General features: G+C 38.3%; 2 protein-coding genes across 3 annotated transcripts in view; one reads left to right on the top strand and one right to left on the bottom strand.

The window, feature by feature from the left end:
• The window catches only part of SMC1B (structural maintenance of chromosomes 1B), a 31,635-nt gene extending 30,160 nt beyond the window's left edge, over nt 1-1,475 (bottom strand). The window contains exon 1 of the mRNA XM_015628588.1: nt 1,367-1,475. Within this exon, the coding sequence (XP_015484074.1) occupies nt 1,367-1,475 (109 nt within the window). The remainder of the gene's footprint in view (nt 1-1,366) is intronic.
• RIBC2 (RIB43A domain with coiled-coils 2) lies at nt 1,475-23,094 on the top strand. 2 transcript variants are annotated; one of them, XM_015628589.2, is made up of 8 exons: nt 1,475-1,974; nt 5,380-5,461; nt 6,868-7,212; nt 7,775-7,893; nt 12,976-13,203; nt 14,523-14,689; nt 15,813-15,927; nt 20,888-23,094. In XM_015628589.2, the coding sequence occupies exons 1-7, from the start codon at nt 1,618-1,620 to the stop codon at nt 15,892-15,894; spliced, it is 1,380 nt and encodes a 459-aa protein (XP_015484075.1). In that variant the 5' UTR covers nt 1,475-1,617; the 3' UTR covers nt 15,895-15,927; nt 20,888-23,094. The 2 variants fall into 2 exon arrangements, with proteins under 2 accessions (XP_015484075.1, XP_015484076.1); XM_015628590.1 differs by lacking the exon at nt 20,888-23,094 and having other exon boundaries at nt 15,813-15,960.
• The last annotated feature ends 841 nt before the right edge of the window (nt 23,095-23,935 follow it).

Genomic DNA, 23,935 nt, shown 5'->3' with positions numbered 1-23,935 from the left:
TTTCTTCAGCCTTATTGAAAAAGTAATTTGTTTTTTACACAGCTTCTCTGGATGAGAGTGTGCCACATCACCCTCCTTCATTGGCAGCCTGCTTTCTGGAGAGACGTGAGCGAGTTTTATTGGATAAGGTCTCCATCTCCAACTTTTCCACTGCAACTCCAGCCTTCTAAAGAATACAAGCACTTTCCCAGATCCATTCACCACAGCAACAAAGCTTGGTCATAGTCCTTCGACAAAAATCCTCTCAATGGAATCTTCTTTTTGTTTTATCCCTTTAGTCTTCAGCATTTCTGCTGACAGCTTAATTCCTTTCAGCATTCAACCTTATTACTTTGACAATATTTTGACTTACTCTCAAAAGTATTAGAAAAGAAAGAACACTAGGAGGAAAACAGAGAAATAAAAATACCCAATTCAGAGATTACATAATAGTCACACTTTTTTTCCTTGGATTCATCTATAAAATGTACTCAGATTTAACTGAAAGAGTACCTGGAAAATGTATCATAATTCTGAGACTTTACAATACAGAACAGTGGAGATAGAATGATAAAGAACATGAGAACAATGCTAAATATATTCAACTTGCATTCATAGCTCTTACTTCAATCAGGTAAGTGAGGAAAATACAGGGTCTAAAAATCTGAATTATAAATTAAATCATTAACAGACTGGAGAAGCTAAAGCAAAACGTTAAACACATCCTTGTTGCTCTGTTAAAACAGCACTCGCCTCCTACCACTTTGACAAACAGACTTAAAAATCCCCCTTGTTGAATGGAGCTTTCTGAAGCAGAGATCAAATTTACAGAAGTTCCAGCACCTTGGGATCACGACCTGGCGCTGGAGCGACAGAGCCCTGCTCGTGTGAGCCCGACTTCACAGCAGCCGCCATTTCGCACAGCCGCGCTCCCCTTCCCGGAGGAAGCGTAACAAAACCCACAGAGAAGAACCCATCGAGAAGCAGGTTTCCATTAGGTACAGCCCGGACTATTAAAATAAAGCCATCTTTATGTGATCTTTGTAAACTGGGGTGGCCAATACGAGGTGTGCTGTTTGCAAATTGTGCTTTCTGCTCAAGCTGGAAAGCAACAAGTCAACTAGAAATTAAAATTCCATTAACCCCCCTCCCTCTCTCCCCACAGCGTGCTCCTGCCCTTCCGCCCTGGAAAAACCTGCACTTTCAGCTAAGAATTAGAGCAGGTACCTCTCCAAGGCTTTATTTGTACTGCCCCCCCCCCCCCCCCTTCAGGTGCACATGAGGAGATTTTCAGCAGGTCCGTGAGGCTGAATACCACCAAATTGAGCCCTCACAGTTGACATCTCATGGAGCACCTGTCACCCACCCACACACCCACCCACACTACCTGATCCATTGGGCCCGATGATGCAGTTGAACCTCATGAAGGGGCCGATAACCTGCTGCCCCCTCCATGACTTGAAGTCCTTCACCACCAGCAGCTTCAGGTAACCCATCCCCACGGGGAGCCGGGGGCAGGAGCTCCAGAGCTCCACACCTCAACCCCCTCAAAGAGTTGACGAGAATACTTCACCAGTGGGTCTACTAGCAAAAAAAAAACCCAACCAAAACCCCCCTTCCACAATTTTATCGCCTCAAATGCACGGGCGGCCCCGCCCCACCTCGCCCTCACAGCCTGCGCGCCTCGTGCAGCGGCCCCGCCCCGCCGTGCTGCGCCGGTCCCGTTCCCATCGCGACGGGCCGCCTTGTGTGCCGGCTGGCTACCGCCGCTCCCGTTCCCATCGCGACAGGCCGCGCTGTGTCCCGGCTGGACGTGCCGCTGCTCCCGGCCACCGCTCTCACTCCAGCCCGTCCGTCCCGATGTTCCGACCCGGCGCCATGAACGGGCTGGGGCCGCAGCGGGAGCTGGAGGAGGCCGCCGCCCTGGAGCGCCGGCGGCGGCGGGAGCTGCTGCGGCGGGGCCGCATCTTCAACCCACGGATCCGCACCATAGGGGTGAGGGCGGGTAGGAAGGGAGGGAAGACGCCGAGTTCCCCCGTCGCTTTCAGGAGTTCTGAGGAGAACGGCTTAACGCGGGGGCGATCCGCAGTGTGAGGCAGGGAGGGAAGGGGCGGCTAAGGCGGTCTGGGCGGGCCGGGAGCGGTTCCCCAGTGACCCCTCCCCAGGTGTGTGTGAGGGGGAGCAAGCAGGAAGGGAGGGCTCAGATGCAACTTTTAGAGTCGCGTTTATAGTTACTGGTGAAAGAAGTCACAGAATACTTAGGGTTGGAAGGGACCTCTGAAGATTATTCACTCCAACCCCCCCGCTAAGGCAGGGTCAGCCAGAGCAGGTGACACAGGAACATGTCCATGGGTTTGGAATATCTTCAGGGGGAAACTCTGTGACCTCCCTGGGCAGCTGTTCAGTGCCCTGCCACCCTCGATGGAAACAGATTCTTCCTTCTGTCGAGGCAAAACTTACTATGTTTTATGTTATGGCCACTGCTTCTCGTGTGTACCCATGCCCCACTGCTCTGGATTCAAGGGCAAGGTGTTATTGCCCCCTAAGAGCACAGAGAGATCAAGCCTTGTGTTGTATCTCTGTGTAGGAGTACTTTGAAGGAATCCAAGAGCTTCCAGAGTCAGCTCATGTAGTGTGGCTGAAAGGAGTAATTGTTTTTTACCTCTCTGCTCCATGATACTGCCCCTTTCTGCTTGGACCTCGCTAGAATTGATGCTGTGAGAGATTTACTGCTGTAAGTGTCCTGCAATTAATCCACATTTTGCATCAGACAAAACAAGACAGATCCATCCTTGTTTATGTATGTCTAATTAATTGTTGTGTCTGAATTTTTTGTTGATGTTTATATGTGAACACCCTTCAGGCTGCTGGATTTTCTCCAGAGTGTACTGTGCAATTTGCATCCTGAACGTCAGGGAGTAATGTGCTCTATACCTACTTGACTTTGGCTGCAATAGCATATTGAATCTCCCTGTGATATGTCCAAAGGCCCACATTAAGATTTTATGAGTGTGCCTGGAGGGATGAGTGCTGTGAGGTGATTTCAATGAACTGGTAGAATTGCAACAGCTGTCAATTGGATCATCTTTTCTTAGGTACAGAAACATGACTCAGTGAAAAAATATCTTCACCTTATCTCTGACAGGGCCTTGAATTTATTCTTGTCACTCTTACATAAGAGTCATTGTAACTGCAGAGCAATTAGCAGTTCCCCACTTAATGAACATGAGAGGTTTGTCCACCTCCTACAGCATCCCAACACACACCAACAAAGTACCAAACAGTATACTTAAGTGCAAGGAAATAGTAACATTTTTTAGCAGTTTTGGGATGGGTTGGAATTTCTTCATCAGAAACATATCCTTTCTCTATAAACTGGCTTTTTTAGAGCCTTAAAAATGAAGTGCAAGCCATATATTCTCAGTTAATGAAATAGCTGACAACTAACATATCCTGGTGTGTTTTATTGAGCCATACTGGAGTGCACCATTCGAAGGTTTTACTCAAATACTTTTGTAGAATTGACTTGTTTTGTAGAACTGACTCTGGCAGGTTTTGATAGATCTGTTTACATTAGACAAACATCTAAAATGAGGGAGAGCTCCTCTGGCGAATTTTGATTAACAGTTTGTTTTGATTTAGCATCGTTCAGTGTACCTGAACAATGATGCAGACAGAAGGGACTGTTCTTATGCTTTGAAGTTAGGCCAGGTCTGAACCATAAAGGGCCAGGAAATTCATATGGAGATAATCTTTATTGGTATTTCTGTGTGGTTTTAAGATTCTTTGTGTCTGTTCTCTGACCAATTTACCTGAGTGGCAGTTGCTGACAGTATTTAAAAATCAGGACAATATTTGACTTAAAAACCAGAAATCCTAAAGCAGGGTTTGAATATTTTAAAAACATGGAGGTGATATACTGGAAAGCAGAATGGGAACCCAGATTTTACATTTTTTTTCCCCTTGATTATTAATAGTTTTATTATTTGACTTCTGTATCTGTTTTGTCATCTGAGTAATGGAAACGTAAGATAATGCCCTCTTCACTTACAGATTGAAGAATTTATCCTCAGTAAATCACTGATTTTTCTAAAGAGTTCAGATAAGTAATCCAAATAAAAAATTGCTTTCAATGTACATGTAAACTTTGTACATAAATAGAACTAGTTTAGAAATTAGCTGCCTCAAACTGTTCATAGATTTCTTATTTAAATGCTTAAAAGTGAAAGTTGTACTTTCCTGTGACTGGGGATGTCTGTTCTAGAGATGTTTTTGTGTCGAGTGAAAGTGTTTTGAAGAGGACAGAGCCAATAGTGTAACACAAGTTGATACACTGACCTACCTCTATTATTCCCAGAATACTAAGAACTTGTATTGAATTTCTCTTAACAGTATTTCCTGTAGTTATATTGTCAACTTGGTTTTCCCAATGAGACGTCTGAAAGAGTTGATATTTAGTGTCCGCAACACCATTGTTTTTGGAGGATAGAATTCATGAAGGTTTCACCCTTGCTTACAAACTTACCTCTTTGCCTGACTGCTGTTGTCAGTTGTTCTTTATAGCACCAACCATGTGTATTTTCAGCCATGATCTGTTTCTGTCTTCATCTGAATAGGTTCTAGACAAAGACTATTAAAATTGTTTACCAGATTCTTGAAGATTTGTCATTGTATTTTTGACAAAATTTTTTAAGACATTAGGTGACTTGATAGTAAAAAAAACAGAAAATAAGTAAAATCCTTGTTTCTGCCTATTAATTTGCCACCATCTGCCAGCAAATGTGGGGTCACATTCTTTTGCCTAAAATGGAGGTGTCTGCTCCCATTTGATGATCCCCCTCGCCATGGATGTGGATGTTCTGTACCATATCTGTCAGCTCATTACAGATCATGTACCCTGTACTGCATTTTGCCATGTAAATCTCTCTGACAAGACTGGAAACATTTCCATTCCATTCTTGTAGTGAACCTTCTGTATTTTTTTCAAATATGAACTATTACAACTTCCTGTCATCTTTACTGTTAAAATACTTACCTGCTTTATAAATCAAAGCAGAACAGTAAAATAAAATTGCCAGCTGTAATGGGGAAAATATATTCTGTGTAATGCAGCTGAAAATATTTATAGCTCTGTGTATCACATAAAAATTATCAAATGAAAATCTGATCAGGTGCAAGAGCATACCTGTCATTATTAAAAAAAACAAACAAACAGGTATATTTCTGTTCCTGGATTTTTATTTTACCTACATTAGTAATGTGTACTTATTCCATTGCTAGTGGGGTTATATCTATCTTGTACAGCTGTGAGTCAATGTAGCTTTATAATACCTGTTTTAATTGTTCAAACACAGTGTCTCCTAAAGAGCTACTTTTTTTTTTTTTTTTTCATTTTAATAGATTGATAAAGATGCATTGGATGCGCAGGTCAAGGAGAGAAAAATTCAAGAAGCAGCTGAAAAAGCACAACATGAAAGATTTGGTATATTTCTAGATACTGTGATATATCTGTGAATAGTTAAATGTTTTAATCCATTTTCTGCTTTCTTTTATCCCTTAATATATTTTCTAAATTCAGTCATCCAATTTATGTCCTATTTGTGTTCATACATCTACATTGGCATAGTATATATTCTCCTTGCTGTCTTAAGATTATATTGACACGATTAAGCATGGATACATTGCCTAATAGGCCAGAATCTTCAGTGTTTTCTTTTAAAAGGTATTGATGAATAGCATCATTTAAATATCTGACTATGCAGCAGGATTTAAAAAAAAATTAATTACTTATCACTCTCCTTTCAATATAGTAGTGGCTAATCTGTTTTAGTTGGTCTCCTGTAGAGTGAGCTCATTTTCTGTCTAGCCATTCTTCCATAGAATATATTGATGAGTGAAATCCTCTTTAGATTATTATTGCTGGAAGCATGAGTCATGTACAGTAAGGTGATAAGAGGAGCCATTGCTGAGTCAGAACTCACAGCCACACAAATATTTCATGCTGTGCCTTGATCAAACCCTTTGTGGTCTTCTGTGTTTGGCGTGCTTTCTTTGTGATCAGGTGAAAAGGTCCCACAGCCTGAGCTCTCTGTGTGTCTCAAGAGGAACTGAAATGGAGCTGCCAACTTCCATGCTGTGCTTCTACTACAGCTGCTTGTGATTTTCCTGGCTTGAAAATACACCTCTCAGGGTCTGACTCTTGGGAAACTACCAGCAGCAATGTGAAGTCTGGCAAAAGAGGAAATGAACTTTTCTAGCAAATTATTTTAGATAACTAAAATAGCTAATTTGGTGTGAGTTTTTTCTTAAAAATGCTGTCATTTATTTAGTTTCAATTAAATGGGCAGGAGCACTTAAGCTGTTCAAAACTTAATTCCAGCCAATGACTTTATTGCTGTGGTTAGAAAAATCATTGGAACTATGGAAGAGCTACCTATATTCTTTTCAGTTGCAGCCCAATTTTGGTTTGCTTCCAACAATTTGAAGCTTCCAACAAGCAACAATTTCATATGTAGCTGTAAACTATGGGTAAATGGGAACTGATTTACTGTACATTTCTTGTGTTCCTGCAGGTTTTCACCAAACAAAACCTCATATTTCTAGTAGCTATTATTTTTCACATGCATATATTTAATTGTAGCATTAATAAAATAATTTATACCTAAAAAGATGAAAATATTTCATAAGTAAATGTTACTAACTTTAGAGTGTTTGCTGGGCTGGTACTTAAGGATCAAATGCTCTCCTAAGGCATAATCATAACATATAAGTATGAAGACTTACGTTCTGTTTATTCATCTTGAAAATTTTATTTCTACCTTATGTGTGCACTCCAATGACTCATGCACCTCTAGGAATTTTGGTTTCATTGTGTTAATTTTTGTCTAGCTCATGACATGAAGAAAAATGACAAGCTCATGTGTCTGCTAGAAGAACGACAGAAAAATGAAATTAAAGACATGAATAGGGCTCTCATTGAATTTCACAAGAATTTTCAGAAGCCGGAAACAAGACGTGAATTTGACCTGAATGATCCACAAGCCCTAAAGAAAGACAGACCTGCTCGAGTTTCAGATGATGATCCTCGGTGTACTATATCTGGCATGCAGAAGTTTATGGGTGAAGACTTAAACTATGATCAGAGGATGAAGTTTCAAAAGGAGCAGTTAAGGGAGTGGTCTCTTCAGCAACAGAAAGACTGGAAAAATGCACTGGCTGACCAAAAATTGGCAGGTAACAAAAAAGATAGTGTAGTTTTAATATTTTTCTGTAGTTGTGATGAATCTGATAAAAATATGGTATACCCTATTGTATATTTAATTTCTAGAGGTACTAGAGCAGTTTTTGTATAAACTCTAATGTATTCACTGTTTCTCTTAGGAAATCTCTATTTCATCACATGTGATTGTAATATCACCCAGGTTTCATTTCTGGTCTATGCCTCCAGTAGGTATGCTTACTTCATCAGGCCAAACTGTCCAATCCGTAATGTCCTAGAGCAGAAAAAATAATAATGATTTTTCTTTCCCAGCTTGTCATGAAACATTGTTTTCTGCAGTACCTAAGATCCTTCTTTCATTTTAGCATTTCATTTCTTGTTTAGACAAGATAGGTTTCATATTAAACTGATTCATAAGTCACCTGAAATCCCAAGATGGACAGCTTTGGTGGTAGGATTTGGAAATAGTTATTCAGCCTACTGTATCTGTAGCTTCCCCTGCCTCTTCCCCTGGTTAACTCCTTTGGCACATCATGTCCATGAATATTGACTAAATTTCATTTGAATCTAATTTAGATGATCTTTATGACAAGTTTAGGATTGAACTTGACCGAAAGATTATGGAAGAACAAAGAAAAGAAGAGGAAAGCAGGCGTGTTGTTTGTACAGCTACTAAAACTTTCAATAGAATCCAGGTAAATTAATACTAAGTTGGTTTGTTTGTTTTTTAGAACATGTGGAGACAGAGAAGGAAAATAAGATGCACAAAATCAGAATGAATAGTGATGTTTTCACAGGGGTTTCTTAGGAGCTGACTTCCAAGGTTGTTTCAGATTGGAACAAGATAAATTTTATGTACTTTGCCAAGTGAATAGAGGCTCCAAGGATCTAGATGTCCTCTATCTAGTTATCCTCTGCCAAAATTGTCCCTTCTGGTTCTCACCTTGCTGGCTGGTGGGCAAAAACAGCTCTCCAGTCATCTGGGGGCTTTGAGCTGGGGTACAGCAAATGCCTCCCGTGCTTCTTTCTGAGTTTATATCAGTCCTCCCATTCTCTTAGTGTGTCTGTCTGCTTTTCTTTGCACTTGTGTAGAAACATTACTAACAGTTGTTTATCCTTGTAATTTACATTAACTTCCCACAAACACTGGTTTTTGCACTTTGGCTGCTTCATGGGTATTTGTGTACAGTGTCTTGGTTTTTTACTGACCTTGCTTTGGAGCCTGTCTTAGTGCTATTATCTGTCATGCTCTAGTTTGTCACCTTACTGCAGAGGGTTTTTTTCTCATCAGCTTCTACATAGAACTCAAAGGGTTACATGGATATTATTAGCTTGGCTAAACTATATTTGTTGTGAATTAGCTTTAAATGTATTTACATTAAAATAAATCACATTAGAATTACTTACATTACATATGGTACTTTTTGGTTTAGCTGTAAAAGCATGCAAGTCTTTAATGTTGCTTGACCTTTTTTGGGGGCATTTCTCATATAATTTTTTTTATAGATAGCCCAAGTTGATTGAAAATCAAAATCTAAAAGTACAGGAACAAGCTGTCCCCATGTGATGAAAGCCAAGCCAATGGTGAAGACCAGCCTGGCTGAACATACAGCTTTGGCTGGGACTCAGGGAGAAAAAGAGGGTTTATTACATTTGGAAGAAGGGATGGGCTGCAATAATGTTGTGAGGTCATGCAGGGAGAAAATTAGAAGGGGCCAAAGCCCAGCTAGACCTTAATCTGGCTACTGCTGTCAAAGACAACGAAAAATGTTTCTAAATCAACATGAACAGCAAAAGAAAGGCAAGGAGAATCTCTGTCCTTTGTTTGTGGGGAAACATAATGATAGAGCATAAGGAAAAGACTGAGGTACTTAGTATCTTCTCTGCTTTGGTCTTCAGCCCCCTGAGCTGGAAGGCAGGGACAGGGACCAGAATGAAGCTCCCATATTCCAGGAGGGAATGGTCAGAGAACTTTTGTACAACTTAGACCCACAAAAGTCCACAGTGCCAGATGGGATCCACCCAAGGGTACTGAGAGAGCTGGTGACAATGCTCATGGAGCCACTTTCCATAATTTCCCAGCTGAGCTGGCTCACCAGGGAGGTCCCAGGTGAAGGGGAGCTGGCCAGTGTGACACTCCTGTAAGAAGGGCTGGAAGGAGGATGCAGGGAACTACCGGCCTGTCAGCCTGACCTCAGTGCTGGGAAAGGTCATGGAGCAGATCCTCTTGAGTGTAATCATGCAACACATGCAGGACAACCAGGGCATCAGCCAGCCAGGGTTTATGGGTCCTGCTTGACCCACTGATCTCCTAGGACAGAGTGACCCCTTCAGTGGATGTGTCTGCCTGGACTTTAGGAAAGCCCTTGACACTGTTTCCCACAGCATTTTCCTCATGGCTTGGGCAGGGACACACACTGTTCATTGGGTAGGAGAACTGGGTGGACGTCTGGGGCCCAGAGAGTGGTGGGGAATGGAGCTACATCCAGCTGGGGCCAGGCACCAGTGTTGTTCCTAAGGGTCAGCTTTTTAGCACCTTCATCAGTGACCTGGACAAGGGGGTCAAGTCACTTTGTAGATGGCACCAAGTCTTCTGGAAGGTAGGAATGCTCTGCAGAGGGATCTGGATGTGCTGGAATAATGGGCCCAGGCCAGTGGTCTGAGTTTTAACAAAGCCAAGTTCTGGTTTTTGCACTTTGGTCACAACTCCCTACAGCTCCAAGATGGGGACTGTGTCTGCAAAGTGCCTGGCAGGAAAGACCCTGGGGTGCTGGTGACTGTGGCTGAACATGAGCCAGCTGTGCCCAGGTAGTCAAGAGGCCAGTGGCAGCTTGCCTGGATCAGAAATAGTGAAGCAAAGATAAATCTGATGTGTTTTCAGAGTTTAAAATCTTGTCATTTGTCATTCCGATTGGGAACGGCTGGAAAGAACGACACAGACTCTCCGGAAGTCAGAACAAGAGGATCTCTCAGTTTATTGCTCCAGGCCTGCTTTATAGACAGATACGTGGAAAGTACAGAAAGGAAACTCTCATTGGTTAGTAAACTGCTACATTACCATCATTGGTCAGTGGGGTACACCACCCCCCTGACTTTCTCCTGCAAGGAAAACAAGGAACACATAACAACACCTGCAAGGTTGTTTTGTGTCCCTGAGGATTGTTTTAATTCTTTCCCAGACTGCTTTCTCAGGAACAGCCTGAGAAGCTCTGCCGCCTGTAATATGTACAGGCACTGTCAGAATTTAGCATCCATAGTCATTAATCATGACATGGTAGTGTGACATGCATGGCTGTACATAGGGCTGGGAGTTTCCTCCAGTAAGATTCTCAGGCAGCTTGGAAATTTTATGCTCTCCCTCTTAAAGAGAAATCTCTAAGAGGGAGAGAAATCTTTAATCTTTAATGTTACAATGTTGAAGTGCCTTGTTTTGATCTGTTGCTAGATCACAGTAGAGTAACATTAAGAAGGTGATCTAAATAATAATTGCACATTTTAAGCTTCAAGGCCAGCAATTATATGAGATCCATTCAAACTTATTTTCTTTTAAATGTGATTTACTGTGGAGCTTTTCCAAATTACAAATCATTGCTTGATTCATAGTATTAATAAGGGAAAAGTACATACCCAGATGTTCTGGTTCAGTGTTCCAAAAATACTGGGTGATTGAGTATCTTTGGGCATTTAGGTCTTAAAAGTTGTCATGTCAGAGTTCCTTTCAGGTACTTATTGACTCTTATTGAGGAAAAAAAAACAATTCAGGGAAATACATTTAGACTTTTAAAATTTTCTTTTAACCTTTTGATAAAATTCATGCTCACTAACATCAGAGATGGAAAAGTAGCCTTTAATTCCTACTGTGTTTTTCCATGTTATGATGACGATGATTCTTAGATCTGATATTTGTCACATGAAACTTAATTTGCTTGAGGTTTGCCATTTGTGTAAAAGTAGGCATTTATTTTTTTCCCTATAGTTGATGTTCCTGTTGGGTCTAGGTGTGTCTAAATATGAGGTTTTTGGCATTGTCTAAGTTGAATTGTGGCTTAGCTAATGTATAATTTAAAAAAGTTAATTTATCTTTTATTACTTTCTTTGCACATCAAATACTTCTGTTATTTTAATGGAAACCACAGGGCTGTTTTCAGCCAAGGAATTTATTAATCTAAAATATGGTACTTAGTTGTTTCTTCTACCCGTCACTGACAGGTGGTTTTGCATGTTTCCTTGGAGCAAACAAGTCTCTCTCTGGCAGTCTCCTGGTCTGATGTTAGGGACAACCACTGTTATCCAGATTCAAAGTCTTTAACTACAAATGTAGAGATAATTCCAGTTTAGCAGTCTCCTCTGGTGGCATAGATTACCCTGTTCACTTTGCTCAGTTACAATTCTTTTCCTTGGCATGTGTCTGAAGTCCTGTCATTCCCAGTTGTTTATATCTTCTAGTTACTCTGCCTGCTCATATTAACTCTACCTTACATGGCACAGAAGACTTCACCTGCTCTTTCTTATTGGAAAGCCCTTCCGTTTTCATTTGTCCTTATCTACTTTGCCAATGTGTATGTGCCAACCAGTGCCAACTGATCAGCAAGGAAAGTATGAGCTGTTCTACATACGTGAATATTCTCAAGGCAGTGATTTTTTTTTAACAGCGCATCTTAGTCAAAGTGGAGACAGAATTACTCACTGATCTGTTGCAGTCAAGATAGATGTGTAAAGAGAGACAGGTCTGGCAGCCTGTGTCTGTGTGCTCTAGCAAGCAGGAGGTTTCCTGTCCTCTGTCCAGGGGAAGCTGGAACCAGGCATTGCTCCAGATAGTTTAGCTTATGCGTTACAGAAGGATGAGATAGTATTAGAAATGAAAGATGAATAGCATTATCGTTCTACTTCAAATTAGTTTACTGAGTCTAATTCTTCCTTGAAAGGTAATTATGTTCACTAAGATCATTGTATTCTGTTTCTGGAGTATTGTAAGGGGGAAATTCAAGATTGTTAACTTTTATTGTAAATTTCTATCATATTGTGTCTGTCTGCTAAATAAATACTGGTTATTTACTTGGGGATAAATGTGGAATTATTTATTTAATTCTGTGTTTTCTTATACAACAAGTTATTTTTCTCTGGTTTACTTGCTATATGTGATATGACAACATTAAAGTACTGTTTGATATTAGACTTTTGATCTTGGCCAATAAGACTAATGCCTAAACTCTGCCTAAACTAGACAGAGTTAAAGGAATACAGTAGATATTTATTAAAAGGCCTTCAAAGGATACACCTGGGGCAGTTCAAGATCCTGGCTGTGGATCTACCCAAGATGGACTCTAGATGGATGCAAGATGGTCATGAGTTTTCACACTTTTATAAGTTTTGGTCTGTTTATGTATTGGGGATAATTGTCCAGCTTCAGGTTATGAAGTCCCATCCTCCCAGTTTGTTCTCCTCAAGTCGCTGTTTTTTGTACCTTTTGGGGCCTGAAGCTGAAATGGTGTCCTTTGTTCTCAGGCTGGAAATGGATTGTTTTTCTAACTACCCTGTGAAGAGAACTTGCTAACATTTTATGTGAAGTTCAGAGCCACACTAAGGCAGTACAGAATCTGGAAAATATGAAAGCTAAAACTTAAGGCATCAAGACAATGATCACAGTATTTGTATGTGATGCTTTTGACAACTGCATGCCAGTTGGAAAGACATCTGTTACGATGTGTTAACATTTTTTCATCCCTTAGTTCATATTTCTCTTGGAAAAATATCATCTCTCTTTCCATTGAATTTAGGCTGCTGAACTAAATCATAAAAATGAATTGGAAAAGGCTCAAAAAATAAAAGATGACATGGATGAAATTACCTGCCTCCTTCGAGGAGACTTCCTTTCTGAAAACCCTGACCAAGCAATTGGTCCCTTGGGTAAACATCATGTGCTCGTGGATCGGTGGAAGGGAATGAATCAAGAGCAGCTGATGGAAATTCGTCAATTTCAAAAGGAACAAGCTCTGGAGAAACTGGTATTTAAGCTTACATGTGTTCTCATGCATTTTCTGCTTTCTTGGTTGTAATAATGCTATAGGCAATGTTTGTAGAAGAAAAATCCCATTGTTTACCCTGGACATGCCAGTATGAGACTGTGTTTTCCATTGATCTGTGTTTTACCCAAACTTTAATCAGTCTAATTGAACATAGTGCCTCTGAAGCACTTTGGAGGTATCATGGAGAAGGATGTAGCCCTGAGTTGGACTGGGAGGAGGGTTGCTGAGGAGCCCAGGGCCAATGGGATCTTAGGGCATGGTCCATGATGGTCCAGCTGAGCAGCAAAGTCCTGCCCAGCCTAAGACCAAGGCTTCGTAGTGCAGTTCATGACCTGAGAGTGCACAGGCTGCCTTCAGGGAGTGAGCTGCTCCTTAGGGTAAGAAGATCCGGGAGCTGAAGGTGAAAGCAGGGCATTCTCATGCTCAAGGGTACCCAAGCAAGGCAAATAAACAAGGTCCAGTGACCTTGCTCATGCATATTTCAGAGGCCTAGAAGTTAATGAATGTAAGAATGTGATGGAATTTAATTTCTAGCATCCCACACAACTATGAGCGATGCTGTAAAATAGAATTTTAGTGGTAACAGTTGCTGCTCTAGAGGTGTATAGAAGCTGGCAGTCAAAATGAAGACATTGTGAAGTAGGAAGTGACTTGCCTCCCTCAGTGCAGAGGCTGCATTTATGACAGCTAAGGAATAGTGTTTGATTTTATCTTTTAGTCCTTGCAATACTGTAGGCTATACTATCTTACCTAGTAGTGTTATTAAAGCTGAAGGTGGAATTGGCATTTTCCTGCTTCTTCTATTACTCTGAACCCATTCAAGTCATTAAGCTGGCTGAAAATTAGAAAAACCAAGAAAAGTAAGTTTTTTGCAGACCTGATTTTTTTATTCTGTTCAATGGGGTGTCAGGTAAGAAATGAAGCAGAGGAAAAAACAAGTCTACTAGTGTTTGTAGCTCACCTGTTATACTGAGTTAGCCATATTATAAGCCATACTGATTTCTATGCACTTCTTGCCTCAAAAAGTTTCAACTCTTGCTAAGAAAAGTTTAAAAAAAAGTAAAAATCAACCTGTCTTGCTGCTATGGATTTTTACAGAGATAAGAATAGCTCTTTAATTGGCCTCATGTTGCTTCTGCTTGGTTTAGAAATCCTTGCTCCCTTCTCCCCGTTTCAAATTCTCCCCCTAGTGTTCAATAAAGGCAAGCAAGTTTGTTTGGATGAACGTACCCATGAGACTTTATATATACAGTTCTGTCTTTGAAAGAGAAAATGAAGCATTTTTCTCACTCCTGTAGAGAGTCAAAGAGCAGGAGCGCCGAAGAGATGCTGAATGGGACAGGCAACGTCTACAGGCTGCAAGAGCCCAGTTGCTTTGGGAGCGGCACCAGCAGCGGCAGAATCAGGTTCAGCGCCGAGAATTAGATGTCATGAACGCAGAACTCTCTCAGGAGCAAAAAGCAAAGTAAGTACCAAACCAGCATTGTTCAAATAAAAAAAACTCTTTATCATTATTAACCCAGTATCTTGGCTTTCAAAGAGCTTTTTTACTTGTTCTGTTTGTAACTTTTTTAATACACTTGCTATGAGTTCATGCTTTTAAAAAAATCAACAATTCGTCTGAAGTGTGTTTTCCAGTATTATTTAGTAAATCTTCAGAGAGTAGGTTTTGAGTGTTACTGACTGGCATGAATTAATTAGGATCTGGAATTCTTACAAGCATTCCACTGACAACAAACTGTTGATATAGATGGCAAAATAGAGAGTAAATATAATTAGCTACACAGAAAAATGATACTATCAGGTGAAAAGCAGTTTCTTTGATTTACCTTAGTTTTCTGAAACAAAAAAGGATGAACTGCCAGTAGAGCTGCCAGTTTCTGATAGCTCAGGGTTAAGCTAGCAGCACAAGTAGCATTTCTATTATGCATGACAGAACTTTCACTAACCACTGGATGTGTCTTGATGGGCTGTTCTTGTGTCTGCTCTTATGGCAAAGGAGGAAGATAATACATACAGGAAAAGAAAAACAAATGTAAATGCTTTTCCAGTTTGTTTTGTTTTGTTTGTTTGTTTTTGTTGTATTTTTTGGGGGGCATGAATACAGAATCACAGAATAGTCAGAGTAGGAAGGGACCTAGAAGGGTCATCAAGTCCAGCTCTTAAATAAATGGCCCATATGGGGATTGAACCCATGACTGGCATTATTAGCACCATGCTCTGACCAACTTAGCCAATCTCAGGTTCATATATACATTTTACAAATGACTTTCCAATACATAACTACTTCTTATCATGAAAACAAAAGTTTGGAATTGTGTTAATTCGGGCTTTTTTACTGTTGAGATTTTTGAAGGGATGTTTCATGAAGAAGAATAGAATAGAAAAATAGAAGTTTGCTATATGGCAAGAGATGTGGCATATATTTTGCAAAACAGATTCTAGTTACATTAAATTAAATTTCTAATAATTTATGAACATTTATGGGTGTTAATTCATTATCTCTTTTTCAGGTTTCTCAGGCTACTTCTGTATAGTAGCAAGTAAACATTTACTAATGGCTTTTAAAATTTTTTCTTAATTTCTAGGAACATTTATCTTAAGGAGGAAGAGTATTCAAATATTCCAACAGATGAGTATTACGCACAGTTTAATACATCCACTCGGTAACGATCGGGATAAATCAACCTGAACTATACAGAAGTATGTAGGCACATTAAAATTTTCAGTTGAGCAATCCCATGTTTTATTGTTTTTATGTGTCCCCTGCCCTCTTGAAACACTGCACTGAAACTAAAGGACAGTTTCCTAGGCCAGATCTGTTCTAAGAACAGGAAAACATGGTAATAATTTTTAAACATGATTGTTTTTCTGAAAGGACTAGTAGATTCAGTATTAGGTTGTTTGACTCTTAAGTCTCAGGCTTAGCTGTAACACTTACATTATTCATGCCCATAGGAATCAATTTCTGGAAAGAACTCTGAGTTTAAACTACAGTGCTGCTTTATGCAACTTGGCCAGAGGGGAATGCTGCCTCCCATAGACCACAAGTGATGTACTTCTCTGGGAGAGAAGAAAAATGACTTAGGCAGAAAATTTTGGGTTGGTTTGTTTGTGGTTTGGTTTTGGGCTTTTTGTTTTGGATTTTCTTAAAGTAAAAAAACCAGCCAGACACAAAGGCAAGAAAAAAGGAAGAAGTGGTCAAGTTGGTCAGAAACGTTACTTTTATTTTGTGAACAGTGGGAATAAGGAGATAAGAGTTCAATAGTCATCGAGGTGATCAGTCCACTCAGGTGTGGAACTGAAACAGGATGTGTTAATGCAGAAAAGCGGGGGGAAAAGTATGCCTACATACACCTACATACAATATGTGTGTATTCCTACGTACATACTGGAAATAATGGAGGAAGTTTCAGGTGATGTTCTGCTGAAGGAGTGTGGGGACAATTCAGAGTTGTGATAGAAGGGGGGTGAAAAAGCAGATGTGCACCAAACAAAGTCAAGGAGAAAAATCTCACCTTGTAATTCAGGGAACCTGTGTACTTCCTGTCTTCATGGTGACAGTATTGACTTAGCAATTAAATAGCCAGTCACTGACATTTGAAACATGAACAAGCACAACACAGAGGAAGAAAATATGGAGAAGCAATGTTGGAAACCAACTGCAGAAGAGAAATGGATGGTGGAGCTAACAAGGAAATGAAATCCAGAAGAGAAAGAGCTGACATGGAAAGGACTGCAAAAAAGGGTTAGAAGACTAACCCTAGGAGTCAGAAGATTTGAAAGAGGAGAAAAAATGAGAGTCAGATGAGAGATTCAGCTAAGAATCCAAGACCTCTAATATTGTGAACCTTTAATAAAGATAGAGCTCATTTATGAGAATAGATCTCAAACTGTAACTTGCCAGCATATGGGACATAAATCTGAGATAAAAACATCCTGATGATATTGGTGTGAAGTCCACTGGTTGTTCTTTGTCTCAGCAATAATGGTAATATTGAATGCACTTTGTAGTGCAGCAGGTTGAAGATGCCTCCACCAAGCAAAGGAGGAAAGTTGCTTAAAAAAAAATGAGCTGAGGTAAACTTGAATGAGTTTATATGAGTTCTTATATCTGTGAAAATAATGAAGAATGCATGGTTCTTGATATATTAGAAGGAGGATTTTAAGATGTTTGAAGGAAGCCTTTCTTGAAAGGGGACTGTTCAAACAGTTCTGTTTGCTCAGCTGAACTAGTGCCCGTGGGATCACACTGATAAAATCTTGCTGCCTGATTCAAAATGCTGATTAAAGAGGAGTTTGGAAAAGAGCCATCATGTTAGTGCCTTTAGATAGAGAAGTGAAAGAAAATAAAGGAGAGCATTCAAGTGGTTAAAGAAGTGCTTTTCAACATGATTATCTTGAGCAAAAAGATATGTCCCAATTTTAGTACATTGATACAATTGGAAATAATTGTATAGATAAATAGAAAAGCAGTGTGGCTGAAATACAGGAACTGAGGAGAGTTGGTGAATGAAGTTGAGAGGGGATCACGTTTGTACTGTTAATAATGATCTGGTCTATGAAGAAGTAAGAAGGAATGATAGTCAGGAGATTCCAGTGGGATAGCATTTGGAGATCCATTTGTCAGACTGAGATTCACATATGGCTGAATCTGTTTGGAGTATTACCTAATACCATATTAAATTGACAACCTCAGGAGTGCAGTTATGTGTCTTAGAATAGACAGGCCATCAAATGGGATGGGTGAATTAATATTTCATCTCTAGTAGTTCTCATGTCATTAAAGTTGGGTTTGATCTGTGTTGAATATCTCACTCTGACTTTTTTACTTAGAATTTTAGTTGCCTGACAGAAAAAGTGAATAAAGCATGTGCTGAAAAGTTAATGAAGTTGTCTTCATTTGTCCAACTTGTGTGACTACATGCTTGCAGACTTTACAACAGCTCTACAGTTTACCTAAATGATGCTGGACCTTGTCAGATGATGTTAGAGTTTCCTTCAGGAAGGACTATGGGTTTAAAGCCTTTTTGCATTACCTATTTGTTTGCTTGGAAACATTTAATATGAAGTCAGAGAAGGATAGGTTTCTCATTTGTACTCTGAATAAGCCTTTAGATAGAAATTCAAGTAAGACTGATAGTTCAATAATTGCTAGAAAACTTTCAGAATCATCAGTCATATTTACAAGAACAGCCACGTTCCATTCTACCTGTTGCTTCAGAATATAAAGACAAATTTATTTTGGGTGTTAAAAAGGAAGCACAATTAAGTTGTAGATAACATTCTTAATCTAAATGGGAAAAGGTCTGATTCACTGTTACTGATATTTTATACTAGCTTTTATCTTGCATTGACATAAGCCGTGTTTTCAGTAGGTATCGCCTAAGCAGGTGATAATAAAGAATTGAAGTGCAGGAACTCCTCAAGCCTGTATGGCTTTGTAACAAGCAGGCTGAGTGATATCTTCACCTTTTGAAACATCACTCTTAACTTCTACTGCTGAGTTTTGAAATAAATAGAGAAGATCAATTAAAAAGAGCCTTAGGTGGTTGTAGGTATTTCAAAATGTCAGTTTCTATAAACTGGAGTAATATATTTTTTGTGATATTTGTAGATATTTCTATTAAATACAGCAGTGAAAAAGACAGTGTCACCAATATGATCAGCTAACTGGAATGAGTACAAATCACAGCTGCTGGGAGTAGAGGGATAGATCTCTTCCTAAAATAAATTACATATATTTTGTTTCTTAAGAAAGACTTCTTTAAAAACTGTGAGTATGGCATAAGAAGTTTCTAACATTTATCAGTTATTATAATGGTCCTTAGAAATAAGCACAATTAATTAGATTAAATGGTCTTCATGGAGCTTCATTGAAGTAATTTGGGTAAGATGCATGTGCTAGGACCTGATTTCAGAGAGGAAAATGATATAATTTTTATCATCATCTATCATTTTTAAATTTGTGGTTCTTATTCACACAGTTTTCCACACTTCTTTGGATCAACAGTTTGGGAAAAGAATAGGCATTTAACATTTAAAAAAGAAGTTACAGTGGTTGACCTGAGTCCAGTATTCTGCTTCCTCTAGGGACTATTTAATATTTATAATATTTCTCAATCTTAACTCTGGAGCAAAGGTCTGACCCAAGGAAACCCTTAGTTAGTGTACAAGATTTTCGTGATAATAAGTATTTTTTGATGTGCTTGTAGAAATTGGATTGGGATTCTTTTTTTGTTCATTGACACATGATCTAGCTAATTATATATGAAAATTAGGTGTGTTTGTTTGTGTCTCTCATTGATAGTGATGTAATGCAAAGTGCATAGTTAAGTCTTGGAAATGGTGGTAATTGGTGTGAGCAAATGAGTTTGAAATTCTGGTTATGGTTCCCCTTCTCCATTCCTTTCCCTAAAGAGAGACTGAGACATTTATCAGAATAAACATCCAGCTAAGCCATCATTTTATCCAGGATGAGGGAATAATCCTTTCTAGCAAACTGACTCAGGGACTCCAGAGCTATAATAGGTGGTTGCTGTAGCAATCATTAACCCTGATGAAAACCCTTTGTTTTTTGAACCCGGGTAAATGTACCAGCCAAGATGTATTTCTACAGACTCACCTTCTGCCTGTTTTTTAACCTATCATCTTTGAGCTTCACTTGCTCCTTTTTAATCTTTTTATGAAAATGTTTTAGAAAGGTGAATAGCTGCTCCTTATGTTTTTTTAAGTTGTTTTAGACCACAGTGGCATCACCATTGAATCTTTCCTTTTTGTAGGCTGAAGAATCCTGTTTGTTCAGTTATCATACAGGTTTCTCAGTCTTCTTTACTGACTTCTGTACTTTTAAAAATTTGACAATATAATTGTTTTGAGATGAGGGGGTCAGAAGACTGTGTAATAATTATATTTTCTGGTTTATTCCATATTTTCCATAAGGCAAATATATTCTATTTCTATAGAATATTCTATATTCTATAGAAATAGAATCCTAACATTGGGGGTTTTGGCCATTGTTTACCACTGAGAGGCATTTTATAGAAGTCTATAGTATCTCAAAATATCCCAAAGATATTTCTTCAGTTATATGAACTAGTTTAGGTCCCCCAAAATATATACTTAAAACTAGAGGTGGGGGATGTTTCTTGGTATATGTCTCTTTTGGGTTTTCCTGTATCAGGCTTCACCTAACATTTCATCTCCCCATCATCCTTTTGCTACACAGGTTAGTAGGATCAGGAAATATATGATCCCAACATTTGCTTCTGTTTTCAGGATGTTGAATAGCATTTTACCCAGGAATCATGGGTATTAGGAATTTCCGTCCAAAGGGAAGTTACAAAGTGAATTTTCATTCTGTGCAACCTGTTACTGTCTATTTTGTTATGCTGTCCTGGAATGTCTGTAATGACTTGAAACACTACCGATAATTTCCACATAATACTGTGTTCTGATTTGGAAATGTCCATACTCTGTGAATACACAAAAATTCTCTTCAACTGTTTGCAATTACCTCATTTTTTCTGCTGCTTTAAGAAATTTTGTCTCCTACGGGCTTCTTTTTAGGTTCACCTGCTAATGAGGTATTGAGAAAGGAATATAAATTTTATACCTTTACTTTAGAGATGGTTGAACTTTATTTTTGGTCTATGTTGTTAAGTTTCAGATCCAGCTTACCACAGTTTGATTTCCCCTCTGCTTCTGGCATGGACCTTTGGAGGAGTTGATGGCTTCCTTGAAAAGGTTAACTCTGCTACCTGATACCTGGGGAAGATTTTTACTTTAAGGTTTGGATAATGTTTAATTTAGGTTACTTTTATTTTTTTAATAGTCTTTTTTTGCTTAGCTAGGGATTTTTCACATTTTCTGGCCAATGAACTTAAAAATATCACTATATTAAAAATATCTTCCCAGGTTTTACTTTGCTTTATAGGTGAGAGAGACAAATGTAAGAAAGAAAAAACCGGTTCCTCTTACCCTCATGTCAGTAGGAAGTTTATCTTCTTCCGAAAAAGTACAAATTCTTCAGTTTTATCACTTAATTAAAAGGTCAAAGAAAATAAGTCTGCTGTTTACTTTGCTATTTTACAAGAAGAGATGACTGAGTTTCTAAGTTATGATAATCTAATGCAGTCTCTTTCTCTCACTTCTAAAGCTCAGAAAGGCCTAGTAAGAGTCTTGCAGATGTTAGTGAGCTTTGAAGCAGAAGTGAGCAGGCACAAGTTCAGCTCTTTTCTTTTAAAACCTCAGAAATCACTGCAATTAACTTCACAATAGCTAATGAAAGACAGCTTTGAACTAAAATTTAATACTTCTACTACAGTTGATTGCATGGTACAAGAAAGATGTTTAAAATGTATTTTCAACTTAACCAAATGTGCTGAGACACAAAATTTTCAGTTAAAAAATGAATAAACCAATGGAACATCATAAATCAAAAAGGAGAGATCAGACCTTATAAAATAGTTTCTTAATGATATTCTGGCTTAGATTTAACCCTTCACTGCTTTTTTTCATCTGTTCACTTAAGTAAAATTAGTATGTGAATTGGAATAATCAAAACTAAACCTATTTTATTACTGAATTTTATATTTGGTTGGGCAGATGATATTCCATTTGTAGTCATTAACTTCTATGAAAATAAAAATATCTGCTGAAAGACTTAAAATGTGTATGTGTAAAGTTGTTATAACTAAAGGTTTTGAAGGTTTTCACTGAGTAAATTGCTGCTGTTATTTTTGCAAGTTGCACAAGCAAGTATTGAACAGATTGGAAATAGCCATTACAGATACTGAAATCTGATTATAGAATGGGAAAAAGTGCTAATTTCCTTTTTTTATTCTGTTTCATATCTCTGTGAGGATCCTGATATTTCTCTTTTCAAGTCAATTCTTTTTAGAACATTTTCTCAGAATCAGTTTTTAGTTCCTCATTTTAAACCAAAGATACTGTTTTGTAGCAAATGCAATTCAGAGGATATTAACCTCAAAACTTGGCAATGTAGGCAGATATGAATGAATTTACAAATGAACAAGGGAAACTATTCATAGACAAATGGGCATACAGATTTCAAAATCAGAAAAAAAAAGTTTCTGAATGGGGAAAAAAATCAATTTCTAAATTAATAAACTACATTTCACTAATTTCCTGGGGTTTGTCCTGCAAGGGCAAAGTTAAGTTTTATTTGTAGCTATTACTGAAATGTTACTAGTGTTTTCAACTAAACTGGTATACTAATGCTAAAAAACAAATAAAAGCACCTAATGAAGGAAGCTAGGTCAGTCCTGGTTTTCTTATTGTAATTATTTTTTACATTTGCTTCACATATTCTTCCACATTTATTTCCTGTGGATACTGTGTGTATTCCTAGTTCTGTAATATGAAACACCTGTACTTCAAATTCTTAAAGTGGAGAAATATTCTGTATGAATTAGGGAGAAATTCATGTTAAGTCTGTTCCAGTGAATTTTATGTGTCATTTCTGTCATACCTTGTTGCAATTATTAATGAAGTCAAATGCTTTTCAGATGACAGCATGTGGAACCAGGGAAAATTTGATATCTCGTAGACATTCTACTCAGTTAAAGGCTGATGATACAATGGGACTATGAGGAATACTTCAGGTGATCATTTAATCAGGATAGATACTGCTTTTTGAAGGCAGAATTTTATCTAAATATGATTTTGTAAAATGTTTGGCTTAGCTTACTGGCTTTAGTTAACTTCATTAAATTGATTATTATAACTCTTCTATTGCCACAGATATGTCTATGTATGTATGTATATCTGTGTCCATTCTTGCATGAACTTTAAAATTATTTTATAGGACTTCAGCATACTTTCTATTGGCTTAAATACTTTTCCAATATACTGCCCTTTTCTAGATTTATTACAAGAGTTATGAAATGAGGACATTACCATTAGAATGTTTCTTGCTATTAATGCTCTAACCCAGAAGTGTAGTGCTGCTTAGCAGAATTGTAGTGAACTCTCACTCTGAGAAATCTGATTCCTATGGCTTCTCATTAGCAATCCTGATTCTTCACAGAAGAAACCACAAAAATATTGCCCTTAGAAGAAACCACAGAAAAAAAAAAGCAGCCTCTAGATGTCATAGTAGAAATTGTACAATTGCTGTTCACACAGCCAAACATACTCATGCTGAGCTTCTTAGAAAATAGGGATAAGGGAATTATTTTTTTTTAATAATGCAAGGTCTAATCTAACTATGCCATTTTGCAATAGCACAAGAGAATGGAATTACAGAGATGCAGATCCAGATGCATCACTGTCATACCAACTTGAACAAAACAGTTGCTCCAGTGTGTGCTATGGTTTTTCTAACAGAATATTTGCTATTGCAGTACTGGTTGAAATACACTAAAAAACAGAGTACTGTAAATACTACGAGTGTTTGATACAGCATACAAAAAATGAAAAATATTTACCCTTGAGCATTATTATTATTATTATTATTATTATTATTATTATTATTATTATTATTATTATTATATTTTCAATGAGCTTTATACATCAGTAAAATTTAAGAGTTAATTCAGGTTTCTTGTTTGAAAATGCTAGAAAGGAAGTGAGGATTGAAAAATCGAGCATATACAGGAAAAATTGACAAAAAACCGGCCAGCTACATTAAGATGATACTATTTAAAATTAAAAAAAAAATCATTGGTAATATTAAGATACTAGTTGC

Source organism: Parus major, chromosome 1A (assembly GCF_001522545.3).
Source record: "Parus major isolate Abel chromosome 1A, Parus_major1.1, whole genome shotgun sequence".
Taxonomy (NCBI): domain Eukaryota; kingdom Metazoa; phylum Chordata; class Aves; order Passeriformes; family Paridae; genus Parus; species Parus major.
Note: the sequence above shows the minus strand (reverse complement) of the source record. Positions and strands in the feature narration are given on the sequence as shown.